The sequence below is a fragment of the Mastomys coucha genome, unplaced genomic scaffold (assembly GCF_008632895.1).
Source record: "Mastomys coucha isolate ucsf_1 unplaced genomic scaffold, UCSF_Mcou_1 pScaffold15, whole genome shotgun sequence".
Lineage (NCBI taxonomy): Eukaryota > Metazoa > Chordata > Mammalia > Rodentia > Muridae > Mastomys > Mastomys coucha.
In genome coordinates, this window is record NW_022196897.1 from 87,776,546 (window position 1) to 87,800,499 (window position 23,954).

General features: G+C 38.6%; 1 protein-coding gene across 1 annotated transcript in view; it reads right to left on the minus strand.

The window, feature by feature from the left end:
* Trim44 (tripartite motif containing 44) overlaps positions 1–23,954 on the minus strand; it is a 106,341-nt gene that overhangs the window by 78,419 nt on the left and 3,968 nt on the right. The window contains exon 2 of the mRNA XM_031371156.1: positions 9,846–9,923. Within this exon, the coding sequence (XP_031227016.1) occupies positions 9,846–9,923 (78 nt within the window). The remainder of the gene's footprint in view (positions 1–9,845; positions 9,924–23,954) is intronic.

The following is a 23,954-nucleotide window of genomic DNA, read 5'->3' on the forward strand; positions in this document are numbered from 1 at the left end:
TAAGCAAGAAGGAAGAGGTTTTCTTTCGCAAGGATATAAAGAAGTGAGAGAGACTCATTTTCTGCTTTGTGCTCTCTGAGAAGATGAAAAGAACCACAACTATCTGAGTGGTTCCTGTGCCAGAAGCTAGAGCTGGCCTGAGAAAGGAGTGGTTTTCCCAACTGCTGTCCTCCACCAATCAAGTCAATCACCTGACGCTCTTTCCTTAGCCAGAGCTAGATGTTATGGCTCTCTGCCATCTTTCCACACTGTCCTTTAGGAAAGGTTACTGACCAATTCTGGTGCTCTGGGACTGTGGCCACTTGGGCTGAAGGATCCCAATAAGGTAAGGGAAAAGAAGATGTGAGGGAAAAATAATCCAAGAATGGCCATAACAGTCTATATGTATCTACAGCCTATATCTGTAGAGGTGAAGAACAGGGAATAAGACAAACCAAAAGTTAAGTCCTTAGCCATGCATGGCGGTACATGCCACTAGTCCCAGCACTTGGGGACAGAGGCAGGAGGATCTCTATCAGTTTGAAGCTACCCTGGTCTACATTATTGAGTCCCAGGCCAGCCAGGGCTACATAAAGAGACCCTATCTCAATAAAAAAAATAAATGTTCAATTCTGGTCCATCATTTACTAGCAAACTATTTAACTTCTCCAACTTTAGTCTACAACTGTTCATTCATAAAATGAGACAAATTGTTTATTTCATTGTGATTCTGTTTTTTACCTTCATCCCTAGTGGTGTCAGGCATCATACACCAAGCAGGGAAGAATGGAGCAGATCCAAGTTCTCCTTGGTGTGCAGGGACTAAGCACACTGGGTGGGAAAGGATAGTGAAATCCGGAATTGGTGGGTCAGCAGGATCCCAGTCGGCAGTGAACGCCACCAGCAGGAAGGAATTCTCATCCAGAGATGTTCAATGAAGCAGTTCTTTCTGACAGTATTCAAGAAAACCGCTTATATGCATATACTGTATGTGGGGTGAAAAAGGACTATATAAACTGTGGAAAGTAGGAAGAGGTTCTTCCTTGGGTGAAGTTTCACTGGCTGAGGCTTAAGAATCTGGGTTTCACTCATTTGCATGGTGAGTCATATCAGGAAGTTGAACCTGTAATTTCTACAAAGGGTTAAGTGGCATTCCTTAGGTAGTGTGTTTTGGGGGATGGAAGCTGGGGGGGTTGCTTCCCAGATAAGGTAGAGAAGATGAAGCCCTGCTGGAAAGAGTCCTCCATTTTGCACCAAGCTCAGGGGACTTATCCAGACATGGTAGATCACAACCTTAATTAACAAGGTTTCCTAATATTTCACAGGTATTGTAAAAGATGATATATATTAATGACTGTGTTTCAAATCCATACCAGTAAGTGTTGAGGTTACAAAACAAAATAAACATGGTTTCAATGATCCAGTATTCCTGCTTATAGCATTGTAAATAAAAGGTGCAGAAACAGGTCACTAATTCATAGAACTCTTTAATCAAAGAAGCAAGCTCACATGCACTACCTGTTGAGCTATCTCAAGTCTTTAATTCAGGTAGTAGAATAAACACTGCCCAATAAATGTCTCTGTCTTGGTGCAAGACAAGCAATAGGATGAAGTCTAGTTTGATTCTTGTGAATAACAGAATATTAACAAGAAAAATTCAAACTAGGTTTTGATTAACCATTATGAGTTTTAAATGCAAAACCTATAATTCTGACATTCTAATTAGCACAGACTAGGTTGTGTTTCATGACAATGATATTAGTTATGAAAAAAGACCATAAAGTTCTTATAATTACAAAATATAAGAAAGCTGTCCTTAGATCTATCTAACAAATTTCATGTTGCTCGACAGTTTTTGGCTTCACTCTTTAAGAGTATCTTTAGAAGCTTGTAAGAAGAAAGAAGTGGCTACAGTTTAGACCTTACTGATCTGATCAGATCCCACATTTGCTCCACTTCAGTTAGACAGAACAATGTAAACTAATTTGATAGAGTTGTTTCTTTGAAACAACTTCTTGAAAAAAAAAATTGTGTAAGGGCTGGAGAGATGGCTAAAAGCACTAGCTGCTTTTTCAGAGAATCAATTCTCAGTTCCCACCAGGTTGCTCATAATCACCTACCCCCAGGGGAGCTGATGCCCTCTTCTGGTCTCTGTGGGTGCCAGGTAAACTGACAAAACACACACGCAAAAAACATTTTATTCAAACTTCTAGCTAGAGCAATCAGACAACAAAAGAAGGTCAAAGGGATACAATTTTGCAAAGAAGAAATCAAGATATCACTATTTGCAGATGATATGATAGTATACATAAGCGGCCCCAGAAATTCTCCAGAGAACTTCTACAGCTGATAAACTTCAGCAAAGTGGCTGGATATAAAATTAGCTTAAACGAATTAGTGGCCTTCCTCTACACAAAGGATAAACAGGCTAAGAAAGAAATTAGGGAAATGACACACCTCACAAAGGTCACACATAATATAAACTATCTTGATGTGACTCAAACTAAGCAAGTGAAAAATCTGTGTGACAAGAACTTCAAGAAATTGAAGAAGACCTCAGAAGATGGAAAGATCTTCCATTTTCATGGATCAGTAGGGTTAACATTGTAAAAATGGCCATCTTACCAAAATCAATCTACAGATTCAATGCAATCCCTATCAAAATTCCAACTCAATTCTTCACAGAAATAGAAAGAGCAATTCTCAACTTCATCTGGAATAACAAAAACCCAAAATAGTGAAAACAATTCCAAACAATACAAGAACTGGGGGAAATCACCATCCCTGGCCTCAAGCTGTACTACGGAACAATAATGATAAAAACCACATGGTATTGGTACAGAGACTGACAAGTTGATCAATGGAATAGAACTGAAGACCCAGAAATAAACCCAAACACCTATGGCCACTTGATCTTTGACAAAAAAGCCAAAACCGTAGAGTGTATGTGGGGCTGGGGGAAGCATTTTCAACAAATGGTGCAGGCTTAATTGGTGGTTGGCATGTAGAAGAGTGCAAATTGATTCACTTTTATCTCGTTGTACAAAGCTCAACTCCAAGTGGATCAAGGACTTCCACATAAAACCAGATACACCAAATCTAAAAGAAGAGGAAGTGGGACAGAGCTTTGAACACATTGGCACAGGGGAAAATTTCCTGAACAGAACACCAATGCTCTAAGATCAATAACTGACAAATAGAACCTCATGAAACTGAAAAGCTTCTGTAAGGCAAAGGACACTGTCAATAGAACAAAAGGACAACTCACAGATTGGGAAAAAATATCTTTACTAATCCTACATCCAGTAGAGGGCTAATATATAAAATATACAAAGGACTCAAAAAGTTAGACTCCAGAAAACCAAATAACCCAATTAAAAAATAGGGTAGAGAGCTAAACAAAGAATTCTCAAATAAAGAATCTTAAATGGCCAAAAAGCACCTAAAGAAATGTTCAACATCCTTAGTCATCAGGAAAATGCAAATCAAAATGACCCTAAGATTCCACCTCACACCAATCAGAATGGCTAAGATCAAAAACTCAGGCAACAGCAGATGCTGGTGAGGATGTGGAGAAAGAGGAACACTCATCCATTGCTTGTGGGATTGTAAACTGGCTCAACCACTTTGGAAATCAATCTGGTGGTTCCTCAGAAAATTGGAAATAGTTCTAGCTGAAGACCCAGCTATATCACTACTGGGCATATACCTAAAAGATGCTCCAACATATAATAAGGACACGTGTTCCACTATGTTCCTAGCAGCCTTATTTATTTCTAAGAGCCAGAAGCTGGAAACAACCCAGATGTCCCTCAATGAAATAATGGATACAAAAAAATGTGGTACATTTACACAATGGAATACTCAACTATTAAAAACTACGACTTCACGAATTTTGTAGGCAATGGATGGAACTAGAAAATATCATCTTGAGTGAGGTAACCCTGACCCCAAAAGATATACATGGTATGTACTCACTGTTAAGTGGATATTAGCCCAAAAGCTCAGAATATCCACAATACAACTCACAGACCATAAGAAGCTTAACAAAAAAGAAGGCCAAAGTATGGATGCTTCAATCCCACTTAGAAGGGGAAACAAAATAATCACAGGAGGCAGAGGGAGGGAGGGACCTGAATGTGGAAGGGGGGGAAGGGGGGGAAGGGGGTCAGGGCCAGGTATGGGAAGAGGTAAGAGAGAAGTCTAGAGGACCAGGAGAATGAATAGAAATAAGTAGCAGTTGGGGTGGGGAATGGGAGGAACCACTATTCCCAAAAGCCAGAGATTTGAGAGGCTCCTAGGACTCAAAGATGACAACATTAGCTGAAATACCCCAAAGTGGGGAGGTACAACCTGAAGGCACAATCTCCAGTAGATAGACATGGCCCCCAGTGAAGGGATGGGCCCACCCATCCATCTCAAAAGTTTTAACCCAAAATTGTTTCTGTCAACGCAGGGACAAAAATGGAGCAGAGACTGAGGGAAAGGCCATCCAGAGACTGCCCCACCTGGGGATCCATCCTATCTGCAGACACCAAACCCTGACACTATTGCTGACGCCAAGAAGTGTTTGCAGACAGGAACCTGATAGAGCTGTCCTCTGAGAGGTTCTGCCAACACCTGACTAAGACATATATGCAGATATTCACAGCCAACCACTGGACTAAGCCCAGGGACCCCAATGGAAGAATTTAGAGGAAGGACTGAAGGAGCTGAAGGGGATTGAAACCCCATAGGAACAACAATAATATCAACTAAACCACCAACCAAAGAATATATACATGGGTGGGTCCATGGTTCCCACTACATATGTTGCAGAGGACTGCCTTATCTGGCATCAATGGCAGGAGAGGCCCTTGGTCCTGTGGAGGCTTGTTGCCTCCATGAAGGGGGATGCTAGAGGGGTGAAGAGGGAGAGGATGGGTGGGTGGGTGAGTACCCTCTTAGAGGCAAAGAGGAGGGGAAGAAGATGGGAGGGGGGTTCGTGGAGGGGAGACCAAGAAGGGGGACAACATTTGAAATATAAATAAATAAAATAATAAAAAATTTTCAAAAAAATATAACATTAAAAGTCACATGGTCTTTTAATAAAAATATAAACACTTTTAAAAAACCAATTTTAAAAATTAAAAAAAAAGGTTATGATGAATCAGAGAACCATGCTGTTATAAATGTTTGCTTCAAGTACACTACTTAAAGGAAGTATTGAAAAGCGTATTTTGAAGGAAAGAAATCAACACAAAATAGAAAATATACTTGTTGCTACTTGCATAAAAGGTTAGCTTACGATTAGTGTGTTATGCTTTTGGTTCAGTGCTTTCTCAGATAAACTACGAATGGCCACTCAAGAAAGCCATCAATATAAAAGAACTTGGTTTTAACTTTCTTATATGTCCAGGGCTCCCCCATTCTGCCACAGGCAAGCACCTACATGACTATATATTTTTGTTTGGATTGTTTTCTTCAGCATTTGAAAGAGTCTCACTGTGTAACCCACTTACTCAGAGTAGGCCTGATTCAGCCTCATAAGTTCTGAGGTAACAGGCCTACAGCATCACTCTCATATGAACATCTCTTATTTCACTAAAGCTGAGCAAAAGTATAAGAAATGCAAGCAAACAAGGAAACAAACATGCAAACAAACAAACAAAGCAAGAGAAAAAAAGAAAACAAAAAACCAAACCCCTGTTTTGTGTAGGATGTTTCTGAAAGTTTGGCTAAAAAAGAAATTTTTGCAAATTGGATCATATCAAACACATCTGGACAGTTAATTATTTAAAAGGCAATTTCCCAGTAACCATTTTTTTGTTACTGTTTTTCTTACAAATTAAAGGTTGTTATTAAAAGCAAGCTTTATCCCCAATATAAGAGATGCTAGATACCTGGAAGAACGTAACCTTTAAAACAAGGTCCACAAAGCAACACACACATATATGATTCCTCCAATCTCGTGTAATTTCTTTCCCATCGCTGGCTCTGATTCCTGTTCTCAAGGTCACTGCTAGCTGCATGAGCTGTTTCCTATGTTTTCTCTAGTTTTAGAACTATTCTTAGAACCACAGCACAGTCTACTTATCCTCCTGCTGTTTGACTCATCGCCTCTGTTCACACTCCTCCTGAAGCCCTTCTCTTCTTCCTGACTTGGCCATTTCTCTATTAGAAATAAGACTATGAAAGCACCCCACCCTCTCATGCAGACAGAATTGACTTTCCTTCTCCCTTTCCCATCCCTATTTCTTTCTATTTCTTTGTTACTTCTGTTCAACTTATTTCCTAAGCTTATATTCTATATATTTCATTTTCTTTTTCAAATTTAAAAAGATTAGTTGTATTTTTATATGCCCTTCTATTTGAAGAAAGCAGAAAAACAAAACAAACAAGTGAACAAAAAGGGCAAAAGTAAAATAGTCCAAAGTTTAGCACTGTTTCTCACAGTCTGGGGCTCTGTCAGCCCACATGAACCAAATCAAAACTCTGGGGGTAGGCCCCGAACTCTATATTTTAATAAATCTTCTGGGTGATTTTTATGAACAATAAAATTTAAGAACAGTTGATCTAGAAGAAAGTATGACATGCTTTGAATAAAATGAAGTGTTTGAGTTTCCCTTTCTCTTGCTTGTAAGCTTATATTTGCATATCATAGTCTTCTTCAATACAGGAGGGAAGCCAGAGCAGGAACTCAAGCAAGAACTTGAAGCAGAGACCATGGAGGACTGCTGCTTGCTGACTTCCTCACAGGTACTTAGCTAGCCTTCTTACACAGGACCACCTACTTAGGTAAGGTGGTACCCACAAGTAGGCTGGACCTTCCAACATCAATTAGCAATTAAGACAATTGCCCCACAGACAGGTTCACATGCCAGTTTGCTCTAGGCAATTCTCTAATGAAAACTTTCCTCCTAGATGTCACTAGGCTGTGTCAAGTTGACATTTAAAGTAAACTAGGACCCAAATCATATCAATAAGAGTAACTAATATTCTACTGTCAACACAGATCATCTAGAATATTTTGCATAATGAAAGGACAACATAAAACATAGGCACAATATAATTTTTGCAAAAAAAATCTAAAAAAAAAAATCTAGAAAGTCAATTGTTTTAACTAATTTGAGGGGAATTCATTTCACTTTCCTTTTTGAGTACTTGTACCTTTTATCTATAAGCACATATTGTTTTATAATTATTGAAACCAGTTACCCTAGACATCTTCCATTGCTCTTTAGCAAAACACACAGCTTAAAGTGAAAGTGGAGGCTGGAAAGATGGCTCAGTTACTAAGAGAATTGGCTGCTCCTCTAGAGGACCTGAATTTGATTCCCAGCACCTATGTGGTGAGTCAAAACCTATCCCAGTTCCCCCATGAGCACAGCATGCATGGAGTGCACAGACATACATGCAGACAGAATCCCACAATCAATCAATCAATCAATCAATCAATCAATCAATCACTCAATCAGTGAGTGAGTTAATGAGTAAGTGAATAAACAAGTAATTTTTGAGTAAATTCAGTCTGCAATAGGCTTATCCTCTGAACTAATCAAGCTTTGTGGCCCTTCAGGAGCTCTAGAAGTGAGGCAGAGATAGTACTCAGTTCCCCTTGTTTCAATCACTGTATATAAAGCAACAGAGTCCCCCAAATGACAGGTCATAAAGCCTAAGCTAGTTTGTCCTTAAATAGGTCAGTCCAAAAAGGGGGTGGTAGGGCACTGCAGGTTAACAGAACAGACAGAAAACTTAAGGATACTTTTGGGAAATAACAACTGATTTCTGAGAACATTTTTTACAAAAAGTTTATATTAAAAGTGACCCATTTTTATCCTCCATTACTAGTTGGTTGTTCTTCACTTACATTCACTCTTTCTCAAGCCAGCTCCATATACAGGCAAGCAAAGTCTTGGAGTAACAAAAAGGGAGCTTGAAGGTAAGTAAAAATGTGGACAGTGTATGTACCACACCTAAGAATAAATAAGTCAGGCCCTTACAATCATATTGTAACTTACATTAAAGTAGTGGTTCTCAACCCTCCTAATGCTGTAGCCCATTAACTCAGTTCTTCATGTTGTGGTGACCCAAAACCACAAAATTATTTTCGCTACTACTCCATAGCTGTAATTTTGCTACTACTATAAGTTGTAACCAAAATATGTGATATGCGACCCCAGTAAAACAGTCATTTGACCCCCAAAGGGGTTGCAACCCACAGGTTGAGAACTGATACATTAGGGTACCCTTTTGTTGGATTCTTCTTGTCCCTGACAAGTTTCTAAAAGAAGTACTGTGTGTATTCATAATGGAGGCCAAAGCTCTTTACCTGTAACATCAATCCCTCTTTACTGCTTTGCTAATTACAAACACATAGGTATGGCAGAGACAGAAAATATCGTTTGGTTTCCTGTAGCAGCAATTACCCACAAAACCAAAGAAACTTCTCAAAGTGTTTTTCAGTTACCTTTGGTACTTAATAGGTTCAGCTTTATGAATAGAAAAATTACTTCTACTAGGAGTCGTCCTATTCTAGGTAGAGGAGTCATTAAAAGTTACACAATGTTTATTTTTCTGTCTAGATGCTGACTACCTCTAGAATTTTACTTATGCAAAAAGAGGAGACAGCACTAATGTCAGTATTTTCAGCATCATATGAAGAGCAGATTACTGATGGCTACAGTTATGTTTTAAAGAGCCCATTGCTGTCAACGGCTCTGCATCATCAGTGCTGCAGCTTAGAAGACATGATTAAGAGCATGAGATGAGACCTAATGCTTGGTTTGCAGTGTGAATTGAAGACAAGAGCAAAGACCATACAATCATCTGACTTTCACCTCCACAATATTTGGAGGAAATAGCTCTATTCCTTTAAGCCTCACTGTCCTTAAAATAAAACAAATTAATCTAGATAAGGAATCACTTCCTAAGAATTTGCAGCAAGCAAAAATATGAAAAACGAGGGAGAATTGAAGAGTTGTGTCTAATAGGGACAATGAAGACATGCCAGAGGTGGATATTGATGACAGCTGCGTAGCACTATAAATGAACTTAATGCCTCTGAAATATATATTTAAAATGGTTAGGATCCTGTCACATATTTTATCACAGGACCTAGCTTCTTAGGTACTCCTATTTGATAAAGAATTTGTGAGAAAAAAGAAAACAGAAAAAGGAGAGACATAAAAACAAAAGCATGTTCCTTTTCCCTTTGTAACTGTGAAAGGCTCTGAGTTTCCAATACAGCCAGTTGGTCCCAATACCAGGCAGTGGTATGGTAAGTGTCTCAGTAAGAACAGAAGTGAATCCACTAGTCATAATCCCCCTGCACATTCAGCTCCCAGCACACCACCTCACCCTCACCCCAATTCTGGTTTGACATCTCCCAGAATATCAATTTTCCAGCTTCCCAAATCTTGCAAAGAATCTAGGATGCTCAAATCTTTTCCTAGATCAGACTCCACGTAATGAAACTAAAGACATGCTCAGGGGCAACTGCCTCCTATAAGCCAGGGAAAGACAAGGTATATCAGTACCAACTGGCCAGGAGTCCAGGGCCCAGAATTATGGTGATTGGTTTCTCAGATACCTTTGGCTAGATCTAACAGACACAGACGACAGTAGTCTCAAAGGTCCGATAAGGAAAAATTAAAAATACACTTCTCTGTAATTCAGAAAAAATATTAATGATTATGTGTTATAAATCATAAAATGGAGAAAGGGAAAGAAAATAGATGACTTTTCTCCATGCACATTAGAACACTGCTTTTGATGGAGAGGGTTAATTGGATCTAAATAGATATCATTAACATTCCCTGGACTCAGACCAAGGAGAACAAATGCTTGAGGTACCAATAACCAGATAATTCCAAAATAATACTTACTTTAGGATCTGAGCTCTTGAACTTTAACCTTTCCACCAACTCTATCATAGCCGCCTTCAGTCCACCGGAATCTTTGCTCTAGGAGAAAAGAAAGGCAGTCACTAGGTAGCATATCATTGCTCTCTCAAACACAGTATTTCAAGGGACAGAGAGGAAGGACAATGACACAGAAAGCAAATTGGCCTTCTCATCATGAGAGGACTAAACAACTAAGGAAGGAGCCCAGCCCCATTCTCCTTCTCTATGGACAAGGAGAGTCAAAGCACAAATGGTTGGAATGAAAATTAAACACAATTTGAAGCTGGGTGTGGTAGCACTTTCTTTTAATCCCAGCACCCAGGAGGATCTCTGTGAGTTTGAAACCAGCCTAGATCAGTGAGTTCCTAGCTAGCCAGGCTATGAAAGGAAGGAAGGGAAAGGAAAGAGGGAGGAGGGCAGAGAAAGGGAGGAAGGGAGGAAGGGAAGGCAGGGGAGGGAGGGAGGGAAAATTAAATAAACACAATTTGCACAGGATGATTTCACTGCTTCATCTCAGACTCAATTATGTCAAGGCCTTGCAAAAGAATTTCTATCTTATGGACTACTGATTTTTATCTGTATCTGATACAGAAGTATGCATATTACATATACTTATTAAAACAGCTCAGGTTTAAATTCAAATCAAATTATTATACTCTAGTTAAGAAAACAAATTTTTGAGTCAGACATATGGTTTTGAAGTTGTCACTAATTAGTTGACTAACCTAGGCCAAATTATTAAATTCCTCGAAATCATCTCTCTTGCCTACAAATTGGGGATAATCCACAAGGGTAATATGAGTAAATGGGCAGAAATGGGTAAAATGAAACTTGTTTGCAATGTTTGCAGAAGTATGAGCAGAGTGTACAGCACACAGTAAGTGTTCCAAAATGATACCTGCCTGTCATTTATAGTACAATCCAACAAAAATGTAGTATGAGCCCCCACAGAGGCAAGCCTCTATGTAATCTTAAGTTTTAGAGTAGTTATAATAGGAAAGTAAGACCACCTTTTATAAATTTTGCTTAAATCATTATGTCTAAAATATCAGCAGCATATAATTTCAATATGAGGTCTTACCTATGAAGTCTCTGACCTTTCCATGCTCTGGCCCATATCTTCTCTTGGAAATCCTTTCCTGTCTAATAAATTACCGCCCCCCCCCAACAGAGCCCACTCAACGTGGGGGAGAAGGAGAGGGAAGGAAGGAGGCAAGGAGAGAGAGAGTCTTATGCTTCCTACCCATCCCCAACTAGGTCTTCAAAATCTAGTTCTTACTCACACAGCCCAATTTAACTGGACTAGACACATTTCCTGTAACATGAAATGCCATATTACATGTGGCTAGTGAGCACTGTAAAGGTCAGCACAGAAGGCAGACCTTTACCATATGGCTTCAAATGCCAACTCTACCACCAGCTGTGTGATATCAGGCAAGTCATCTTACCTCCTGCACCTCTACTTCTTTGTCTATAAAATGAAGCTAGCCATAATAGTATATGATGCGTACAGCTGAGAGAGATAATTGTGTTCATGTATGCCAGGATAGTTAGAACAGGACCTAGCACTGGATAAAAAGAAATATGTATTTAATTATTACTTTTGTCTGATTTATTTGTGATGTTTTGAGTTCCTTAAAGGCTAGAACTACTGTTTAATATCTCTATCTCTTAACCCTGCTTCAAGAAGGTGCTTCTTTCCCAGGGCCGGAATAATGGCTCAGCAGGTAAAGTGCTGCCACTCTACGGCCTCAAGCATGGTGACCTGAGCTCGGTTCCCAGAACCCACACAAAGGTGGACGGAGAGAACTGATCTCACAGACTTGTTCTCCTTCACACATGCACTGTGGCATGCATGCCTACAAATATTCTCTAAGAATTTTAGGACATACAAGGTAGTGTTTAAAACAGGGGTATGAAATGTCCACGGAAAGAAATGAATATAAAAACCTAAAGAAAAATGTTCTTATTGTAATTCATGCATGTAGCAAAAATCTCAAGTCATAAGAACTAATTTATTTTCTTATCTCAGAAATTCTATGAAATAGGACAAGACCACTTATTGTTCAGTAAGGAAACAAGCATAAAGACAATTATTGTCATTTTTTATGGGAGAAGGGTCAATTAAGGAGTACAAGGAAAAACATATTACAAAAATCACTTACTCAAAATCAGCCTCAAGAGCAATCATAGGACCATGATTCAAATCTACAAAGTCAATTCAATTCCTCCCAAACAGGAAATACTTTGTAAGAGTCCATTCCATAAATTAAATACACTAATGGCTCTCTTCCACTAGCCTCCTTCCCCTCCCAAGACTACAAGTAGAAGGTGTAGGGTCATGTGACCATGCCCAGCATTTGCTTTAGATGTGCTCATTGAACACAACTCATATCACATTTCCATTCTAACCATGGTTCTAACGTTTAGTAATTTCTATTTTTTAAACCAGCTTCTCCACTTGCAACTGACAGTTGGGGACAGGAATCTAGAAGTCATATACCAGGGAGGGTGAAACCTTAGTACTTAAAAAAGGCTTAGGTTGCCAGATACAATCCTGCTTTTTATAAGATGATCAGACAAAAAGAGACTGTCTGGTGATATCATTCCTCTAACCTGCCTATTTTCATTGGCTGAACAAGCAGGTCACTTGTCCCTGGAAAGCTTTCCCCAACCCCCAAAACACACAAACACACACACACACACACACACACACACACACACACACACACACACACACTTCAGCTGCCAACACCCATTTTAAGCTATTCAGGAAGAACACTAATGGATTATGACTTTCCCTTGGCTGTAGAAAAAAGAAAGGAATGCACCAAACCATGTCTTAACGTCTTCGGAGAACAAAGAATGAAGGAATCCCTAAGCGCTGACAGACTGAAGACAAACTGAATGCAGCGGTGCCTTGCTAGTATAGAGAAGAGGAAACTCTTTGTCTTTTCCTAAAGATGCATTTCACCAGCAGAATCCTTCCTTCTGCCCACAAAGCATCAAAAGCATCGCCTACCCAGGGGAGAGACAGAGCAGCACCTGAGAACTTCCCTTCAGGAAATCCTACATTCTACATTTCCAGCCAACTCAGAGTTATTCTCAAATATTCACTGGGCTTTATATTGAGCCTGCTATGTTCAGCCTCAAAACAAGTATGAAGAAAATACAACTTCCCTAATATAACTACCCCCAAATAAAAATGAAAATGAAAGTCTCTTAGGGCAGATCTGTTTCTATCAAGTTCTAGAATTGATGCACAACTACAAAAGGAAGATCCTGGTGCAAGTTCAGCCCATCCATGGCCTGTATTGCCCACACCTATTCCTTCCTGTACTCTATGGAGTCTCATGCATAGGTGTTCAACTGAGTATGCAAACACCTCAGTTTCCATGGCCACTATATATCTAGCCCCATAAATGTATTCTACCATGTCATCTTGGAGCATGGAACATGGCTGGAAAAGAGAATTATGGGCTGCATCCCATAATACCTTCCAAGATACTGGTCAGCATGAACATACCTTGCTTTATGCATTTTTTTCCTCCATCAAGAGTGCAAAATAAACAAGTGTTGTGCTGTGTGTAGATATCTAAAGCTCAGAATCTGACCAATCAGTTTGTAGGGATAAATCACAATAAAACTACCACTATGGAGAAGTTAGAGAAAGGACTGTAGGCGCTGAAGGGGTTTGCAGCCCCATAGGAAGAACAACAATATCAACCAACCAGACTCTCCCCCCACTCGCCCCCAACCCTGCCAGAGCTCCCAGGGACCAAACTACCAACCAAAGAGTACACATGCTCCAGCTGCATATGTAGCAGAGGATGGCCTTGTCAGGCATCAATGTGAGGAGAGGCCCTTGGACCTGTGAAGGCTTGATGCCTCAGTGTAAGGGAATGCCAGGCCAGGGAGGCAGGAGTGGGTGGGTGGGTGGGAGAACACCTTCATAGAAGCAGGGGGAGGGGGATGGGATAGGGAATTTCTGGGGTGGGGGGCCGGGAAAGGGGATAACATTTGAAATGTAAATAAATAAAATACCCAATTAAAAAAAGAAAAAAATAAAATAAAGGACAAAATGCCTCCCACCTCTCCGGCAAAGCTCCAAAACTCATTTTCTGGTATTCCTCAATAACCTTACGAGTGATGTATTCTCATGTCATAGCTAAGAAAATAGCTGGTGAAAATCCAATGAGGAACCCACCGGACTTGAACACCCTTTCACTAGCAGTTCACAGTAAAACAATAATCAGAGATAATGTGTTCACACTTCACGGTGTATGAAAATGGTGTTGTGAAAATTAAATGATGCATTCCAAATCACAGAACCAATGAGGGGTAAACCAGGTACAGAAAGATGTAAATGAAGATTTATAAAATACATGAGGAAATTAATATCAACAGTATATAAAAATGTTTAGGAAATTTCTATAAATCAGTACAAAAAAGCCAAGTGAGCTCCCCAAAACTGTGAACAGAGGATATAAACAGGAAGTGTGAAATCAGAAGACACAAAGAATGTTCTGAGTTACTCATAAGAAGAGAGTATTTCTTACACATCAGGATGAGAGAGATGTTTTAATCTGATAATGACAGTACTGACTTTAAGGAAATTCCATACAACTATCACTTGCTTTTGGATCTGTAACATGGAAATGCTTCTCTGAAACCACATATCTATCATGTACACTCTCATCTTCCTCTTAAGGAAAGATATGCCAAAGAGGAATGCACAAAAATATTTGTAACATTTTCAATAGTGAAAAACTAGATACCATAAGCATACAGTAGTGAATGGATAAGAAACTATGGAATTAAAAACTATGGAATATAACAAAGAAAATAAGAGTAGATCTGTACATGTAAATAAAGAAAATATCTAATAAAAAAATAAATAAAAAGTAAAATTAAAATTAAAAAGAGTAGATCTGTATAAATCTTGAATTATGACAGATATGAGATTTCTTTTAAATTTGCAAAATAATTCATATAATGTATATTTTCTATGGGCAATAAATATACTCATATATTACATAAGTATATAATTACATATATATTTTTAAAAAATAGACCCTAGTATTTAAATTTAAGCAAACTAGTAGGAACACTGGGCTTTCCTTTCTTACATCTAACCTTCCCTTCCCCTGTTTTATTGCTGCTTTTTCTGCAATAAATACATGAACCAGTAGGAATGAGAGGATCTTTTATCCAGTGTTTTGGTATAGATTTCAAGTGGCCTAAAACACTATACATGTACTTTTCTAAGAAAACAACAGTGGCTTCTCTTAAGAGTTAGCATAAGAAAATATATTCTATTTCAAAATGAGAGAGGAAGAATCTCAAAATTTCAAACTTAGTGATAGAGGAGCAGGAAAGTTCAGAGAAAATAAGTGGAGCCAAACACAATCTCAGCCCAAAACAGGCTCTCCATCAGGAGGAAGGGAAGCAGAAGCCTCACCAAAGAAATAAGCCAGTAGGGCTGATAAAATGAGACCATCAGCCCTAGCCATCAGACAAGCCCACAGCTAAACTGGGGAGACAGTGATTACTCAAACAGCAATCTGGTAGGCTATACTAGGAGAGCAGTGCCCAGGAACCAAGTAGAGGGGGAAAGATACTGTTTCAAACTGAACTACCCTGGAGGCCTCAGAAAAGGTAACAGTTACAAGTCAGAGAGCCAGAATTCAACCACCAAAGCCCAGAGTGAGAGTCTACCCTAAAAGCAGTTGTATAGAGCGAACAGGACACTAAAAAGCAGAGGCATATAGGGGCAAGAGGCTCAGTGAAATGATGTCCACTGGGAATAGGAGCCCTGCTTTCCAGCAGACATCAACTGAAACTAATTCTGAGGTCTGGTATTCCTGAAACTGAGGTTAGCAAACACATCAGAGCACTAGAGCCACCATTCTGCCATACTTTGCTGTAGAAGGAGTACTTGGCACCTACAGTGGGGCAGTTAATACTTTCTAGGTTTTGAAAGGACAAAGACAGGTCCTGTACAAATCTCAAGATTGTTTTGCCACCCCCACCCCCCAATACACTTGGGAGACATACATCCTCCAAATCTACCCCAGAGAGAACATTAACCACCCTAGGGGACAGGGGATAGAGTCTGGGAAGTCTCCAAAAAGAAAAGCTCATGCCCAGCCCATAAACTACAAAGCTACATATGGACAGCAGAAGCCTTTCATATGCAAAAGGAAGCTACTAAAGTGAAGAGTGACAGATTCATGTAGGGTTCAGGCTCAGCACCAGCATAAATCATCTGACAAGCAAAAATGTTCAGGTTTAAATTACCTTTCCTAACCCAAGCACAAAAGTTCAGTCTCCAATTTTTGGGACCCAGGAAGAGCCTGCTCTAACTTTTCACTCCTCTTTATATATATATGTATATATCTCTACCTATCTACCTATCTATCTATCTATCTATCTATCTATCTATCTATCTATCTATATGTATATATCTTTATGCTTTGCCGTTTGAAGCTGGTATTTACCCTGATAGCAAAACTAAGGACAAAACAACGACAACTACAGATGCAAAAGTTCTCAACAAAATACTTGAGGGCCAAATTCAAGAAAACGGTAAGAATATGACATAACATGATGAAGCTGGTTATACCCCAGGGATGCAAGGTTGGCTCAAAATATGAAAAGAAAAAAAGGGGAAGAGAGGATACAAATAGTTAAGGAAAGTGAGACCTGCAAATACGTTTATTTGCAGATGATATAACCATATACTTAAAAGATTTTAAAACTCTACCAGGAAATTTTCAGACTTAAGTACCTTCAGCAAAGAAACAGGATATGAAGATTAAAAAAAAAAATTTATGTACCAACAACACACTTTGCATGAACAAGTTAGGAAAGCTATCCTATTTGTATTAGCTTAAAAACAAAATTTTGAGCCTAAACCAAACCACAGAATTAAAATACCTCTACAATGAAAACCTAAAGACATAGGAAAAAAAAGCCACTGAAGACTAGATAATGGAAAGACCTCCCATGCTCAAAACTGGCAGAATTAATATTGTTGAAATAATGATATCATCAAAAGCGGTCTACATAGTTAACAATTCACATCAGACTTTAAATGGCATTCTTCACAAACATAGAAAAACATTTTCTATCCTAAATAGAATAAGATCCTAAATAGCCAAAATAATCCAAGCAGGAAAAAAAAAATCAACGTTGAAGTGATCACAATATTTAATCTTGGCTTATATTACAGAGCCATAGTGATAAACTTTTATGGTATTTGTACAAAACAGAAATGTAGACCAATAGAATAGAACACAGGACCCAGAAACCATACAGCTATGGTCACCTAATTTTTGACAAAACTGTCAAATACACACCAGGGAAATGGTCCTTGGAAAATGGGGCAACCACCTGTAGAAGAAATTAGATTTGTATTTCTTTTCCTACACAAAAATCAAATGGCAATCAATTAAAGACCTTAATCTAAACTCTGAACTGCTGAGGCTCTTAGGCTCTGGGAGCTTTCCTCTAGAACCTGGAGGAAAACACAGACAACACACATTAAGATAAAGACCCAGAAGGCAGGTGACAGTAGAGACAGGCGTGGTTGTACACATCTTTAATGCCAGCACTGAGGTAGCAGAAGCAGAGGCAGGTCGACTTCTGTGAGTTCAGGCCAGCCTAGTTTACACAGTGAGTTCCATCCTAGTCACAGATACAAATCAAGACCAACTCTCAAAACACAAATAACAAAAAGCAAACAAAAGCCAGGTGGTGATGGCACATACCTTTAATCCCACCAAAGGCTGGTGAATCTCGAGTTGGAAAGCCAACCTAGTCTACAGGAGCTAGTTTGTGGACAGCTAGGCCTCTGTCAAGAAGGACAAAAAGATTCAGAGGTAGATGTTTAATGCAACACCATTCACAACAGCTAATTTATGAAACCAATATAGGAATGAAAAAGTATGATATATACATATACACAATGAAAACATTTTCAAAAAAAGAATGGAATTATGGCAATGACAACTGGAGATACTCATATTAAGCCAATTAAGACAATGGCAAAATGCTAAACAGCACATGTGTTCTCTTATTTGCATTTGTTCTTAGATGTATGTGTGCATGTACCTGTGACTTGAAGGCAGAAGTAACATTAAGGGGACCAAGGAGAAGACAAGAGTTGGGAAAAGGGAGATTATGAGGGGAAATATGTTCAATATACACTAATGTACAAAAGCTTAAACATAAAAAAAATATTTTTTTTTAAAGTTTAAAAAGAATACTCAGTGAGTAGACCCAGAAACCGTGAAGTTACTCCAGATGGAGAGGTAGGCTCATTTCCTCTGAGTTTCCAGCCAGGGAAGCCCCAGAGACCCTTACAATGATGAGGCTATTATTGGCTATTGCTGTTGGCATCGCCTACGACTATATGTTAAGACCAGATTACTGAAGATACCACATACTTTGGTTGCAGGATACAGAAAAATCAAATAGGAGCTGAGCTGAAAGTTTTCCCCATGCTGACTAGCTTTCATAGTGCCAGAAGGTTCCATGCAGAACAGTTTTACTTAGCTATGTACTGCCTGTGAAGTTCCAGGCAGTAATGTGTACACTAGTGCAACAATGGCATAACTTTTTCAGAAGTAACCAACTCCTTTCTGTCAGACTGAATCCACAAGAGCAAATTCATGTCTGGTACTGAAACACCCATGGCCAGGGAGGGTCATATGCCTTAGTGGAGAAATTACAGCATCAGCATCAACAATTAGCTAAACAGACATGATCTGCCCATCAACTTGTTTTACAAATATTTGTGCTTCTGCTCATAGTTTGGTGCTGTCATTCAGTTTTGGTCAGAGAAGCTTCTTTTTCCAGTGGGCAAGTTACTAAAGAGATGCATAAGCAGTGAAAAGTCTAAGTATAAATGATTGTTTCATGCTTAGCCCTCGATGAGACTTTTTCATTCACTCCAACGTTTACAGAAATTGTGGAAGAGGAGACTGAAAGGATGTAAGACTGGAGGAACTAACTGGGTGAAACATTGAATGGAGGTCACCCAGAGAAGGAAAGAGGCCAGCAGGGGGAAAAGGGGACAAAGGTGGGGAGTTGAATCAAGGAATCAACAAAAAACAAAGTATATGTGAAAATGCCATAGTGAAACTCATTACTTTATAGGCTATAGTTAAAATATAACAATTAAACATTTTTGTTAAAAAGAAATGAAATGAAAAACGATTATCACCATCCCATAAGTAAAAATATTTACCACCTTCTGCATTTTACTTAATTTCCAACTTGAAACCCACTCTCATATTGGGCAACCATCTTTGGTTCCTTAGACTCAAAATCATTCTTGGATCTGAAATCTATTATCAAGTGTTTTTTGTTGTTCTTGTTGTTTTTAAAGAGTTTATTTGTATGTGTCTCTGTGTATGTGTCTATGTATGTCACAGAGGTGCAGATGCCACAAAGGCCAGAGAAGGGTGTTGGATCCCCTAGAGCTGTAGTTAGAGGTGGTTCTGAGCCACTCAACTCTGGAAACTGAACTCTGGTCCTCTAGAAGAGCAAGAAGCATTCTTAACAGCCGAGCCATCTCTCTAGACCCTCTGGTGCTTTAAACCTAACTCTAAAGTGAATGCTAAATCTGTATGTGTGTCACCACTCTCTACTCCCCACTCTGGGCAAGCGCTAATACTCCTCCAACTCCTGCTATCTTACACTTCATTGTCTCCATTAAAAACCTGAGCCAAGTTTTGTTTTCTTTTGTGAGGTTGAGTTTTTCCCTCTTTGTTTTGCTCGTTTGCCTCATGATGTAGGAATTTTCTTGCCATTCTCCTACCTCAGTCTCCCATGTGTAGGATAGGATTAAAGTTGCACACTACCATGCAAGCTGAGTAAAGACTTAAGAGCAGTAATCAGACTCTCTCCCTTGCTTAAGCAGAACATGGTCACTCAGAAGAAAATCCAAAATCTTTTTTTTAATTGCCTCCTTGGTAGCTTGACCTTCTTACTCCTCCCGGCAGTCCCAAGCCATTCTTTAACATCCCAGCAAGTCTGTTCCATCCTACACCCTTTACACTCATTCCCTCCACTTGAACTGCTAATTCCCCCATCCTCCCATGACTGACCCTAGTGACAACTGAGTTGTTGGAGCAATATTAGGACTACCCATTTCCAATACACCAATTAAAGAGACGAGTCAAGGCAGAGAGCAGAAAAGATGACTTATTCAATGTGGTCTCAGCAGGATGAGGAAAAAAATTAAGGGTTTATTGACCCCAAATGTGTCTTAAGCTTACTGAGGTGAATTTTAGATTTAACTAAGCAATCCTAGCTAAGGTGTGGTCCTGCCCATTATTAATTTTCTCAGCTCAGGTCCTGCATGTAGCCTGGTAATTTGTCAAACCATCAAATCTGTTAATAGCTGGAGGAGGCAACCTGGCCCTTATGAATTCTGATCTTCATCTGAAAGGTCTGTCCTTTCAGATTTTGCTCTTCTCAAAAGTCAAGATGACTTATGAAGAAAGGTTAAGGACAAGAACTTATCTCTCTCCTTTAGTCAGAGCACAGAATGAAGGCAGATGCCAGGCTTTCATCTTGCTTTTGGATGCCTGTGGGCCCACCTGAGGAGTCAGCACTAGCAAAAGTAGTTTCTATGTACCCCTTTCAAGACAAGTCCTTTTCAGACTCTTCAGCAGCCTTCCTCTCTTCTCATCCTACCTCCTCTCTGTCTCTCCATAATAAATAATGTATTATGAAATTGAGCATTATTTAAAATATTATTACCTTACTTTGCTTAGTGTGTTTGTTCATAGAATGTAAATTCAGTGACATCTTAGAATTACTTGTTATTCCCTACTGCCAAAAATAGTCCACATGTAAATTATTTTTTCTAGATTTTTAAAATATAAATGTTGCCATTAAATATATATATATACTTCTACCAGTTGCCTGCTTTTCGACTATTGTTTTGAGATTTATTCATAGCTCTGGTTTATTCATTTTCATGGCAATTTATGATATTTAATTATGATTATTCCACAATTTACTTGTGCTATCTTCTGTCAAATGGCATTTTAGTTTCAGTGACTAGTTGGAAGTAAACTAAGACTCTCTCTTTCTCTCTCTCTCTCTCTCTCTCTCTCTCTCTCTCTCTCTCTTCTGAAAATCTGACTCACTCAAGTTCATGAGAGGCTCTCTGTAACTGATGTCCTTAAACTCTTGCTCAGGAACTCCCTAAAAAAGTTCGGAAAACTGTGCTTCTTCCTCCATGTTTAAATTGACAGATAAACTGGGCATGCATGGTGGCATACACCTATAATCAACCTCAGGAGATGTCTCAAGTATGAGGCTAGACTACATATCAAGTATCAGACATGAAAGGATGTAAAAAGACTAGGTTTTTAAAAGTCAAAAATAAAGAAATAAACATAAATTGACAGCTAAAATAATTCAGCATAAACCTTCACCTAGAAAATTTAAGAACTTCATTATGTGTTGAATGAAGAAATCAAAAGAAAAAAAAAACCTTATTTCAAATAACACAACTTCAAATAACATAAATACAGCTTAATAATTTATCTCACAAAACTGTGGAAAAAGTTAAATGATAAAGCATGTATGAAGTTTACAGTATAGACCATAGGACACAGACAGTTCTCCACACATTTTTGTTGCCATTGTAATTGTTACTAAATACACAGTAACAACTAAATATCAGATGATAAACTAAAAAACTGAAGAGAAAGAAAATTAAGAAAGCCAATTGTTCTGCAGAATAGAAAATCAGAAGGATGCAAAAATGATTTGAAAATATTTATTTATGCATGAAGTACCCAATCAACAGGAAAATGTTTCTATGAAATGTAAAAATCATAAATGAGTGGAAGAATAACTGATAAAACACACACAATAAAGGCAACAGGAAATATATATACATTCTGCTATCTGAACTGAATTAAAATTCTTCTTTTTACTTACTATTGTGAAATGAAACAGCCAAACAACAATACTAACCCCCGCCCCAACCCTGTTAAATACCCTACAAGGCTGATGTCTCATTAGAACTTCTGAGATGATAGAGAACTCGAATGTTACTATTCTGAAGCCAAATTATTCTGTGCTATCTTTAGCCCCTTAAATAGCCATGTATTGTCCACCTCTGTGTTTAAACTAGCACCCTTGTGATTATCAGGCAAGATCTTTTTTGGAATGTACAAATTCTAATTTCTACAAATCCAAAGGCTAAGAATATTATCAAATAGCACCTGAGGTCTATAGTGGAAATATCCCCACTTTGCTGTAACCTGTGCACCTGATGTTCCTATCAATGAATTTTTAGGACACTTTTATCTATAGTCTTCTTTGTTCTGTTACTATAAAACTCTATGAAATTGTTACCATGTTGGAATAAGGTAACCTGAATAGGTAACCTGAATCTGTATTCCTGAGCAATGGTCATTCATATTTGGCTCTGGAATACAAATCTTTTGCAGTGAAAATTGTGATTTTCACTTACTACTCTAAGTGAGGATGGAGTCAGAATCTTCAATTCAACACAACTTATACCCTATCAGGGTTCATAAAGATCCAAAGTCCTGCCAAGCCACAGGGGCACACACCATGCTCATGTTAGAAGAAACTAAGACTCAAAGAAGCTGACTGAAGTAGCCAACACGACACGGCTAAGACTGCCAAGATAAGCAGGGCAAAGACTTCAGGATTCACCCTACCATTCCTCCTTAATAACAGTGTGTCACCTTTTTGCTTGTCATATTATAGCTTAGAGAAATCATTTCCCATTCTCTCTTACAACTAGATAAGCCATAGGATTAAGCTCTGCCCCATGAAACCTAAGCTGGAATAATACTTCTAGAGAGAAAATAAAGGGGTGTGTCTTTTACTTGTCTGTTATCTTAGAAGTTAGAACTGCTGGCTAGACTTTCAGAGGCCATCTCAGTTTAAAACAGAGATATCAGAGAGGAGCTGGCTACCACCATGATACAACTTCATGCTTCCTTCCTCTAACCCTAGACTGCCTACATCTAGACTTTGCTTACATCCATGCTACATGGACTGCTGCTAAAGTTATTCCATTACTTTATGTATAGTTGAACTTAGTCCCAGTATAAATATTGATACACTACAACAGAATCTCCTTATCACTTCTTCAGCAATGCCTTAGAATTAGATAAAATTATTATACTCTATAACATACATTTAACAAGTACTTCATGTGTGTTTATTATCTGATAGGCCTTGTGTTAGGTGCTGGGAAAACAATGATGACTAATACATGCTACTAGACTTATAAAAGTTTATAGTATAGAGGGTACAAGACCTAAAACTGATATAAAACCCAATATTTTGTGACACAATAAATGTATACAGATTGTTGCTATGGCAGGATAAAGAAGGTTTATCTAACATCATACCTACCCATTAAATCCTTCCCATCTTTCAAAGCACATCTCATTCTCAAATAAACCATTCCTGGTCATGCCCCTGGCTAAAGCCACTTTCTTTCTTTAAATTCTCACATCAGGTCAGACTGTTTGTAACTCTGCTCTACACTCCATCTTATCTAAAAGGCCAAGAAACAACTCTTCACAGTGCTCCTCTAAATACTCAAACCCACAAAAAAGCAAAACTATACTTTAATAAAAATCAGTTTTATTTTCCCACTCATAATGTTGTCTGTCTGTCTGTCCATAAGCATCTGCCTCCCCTGGGCCAGGTTTTTGCATTTCTCATACTATTTCTCATCTCTACCTCACATACCAGACCTATAAAGCTTTGTTCTTTGACGAAACGCTGCCTTAAATTCAGAGAAGTCTATGAGTATCAGTGTTCATTCCTCACCCAACAGTTTAGTCCCAAGTTAAGATATCCAAGGAGCCAACAGGAAGAAGTACATGAAAGTAAACTGCCATTCCAGACTAAGCAACAAAAAATTTTCAAGTTGAGGCTGAAGTGAAACTCCCAAGGCTGAGAAGAATCTTCCCACAGAACCACTTAAGGGAGGTTCTGACTAGATACCACGCCATCCCCTTTACCTTCGGTTTTATCAACTTCTTTTTTTTTTTTTAATTTTTATTAGATATT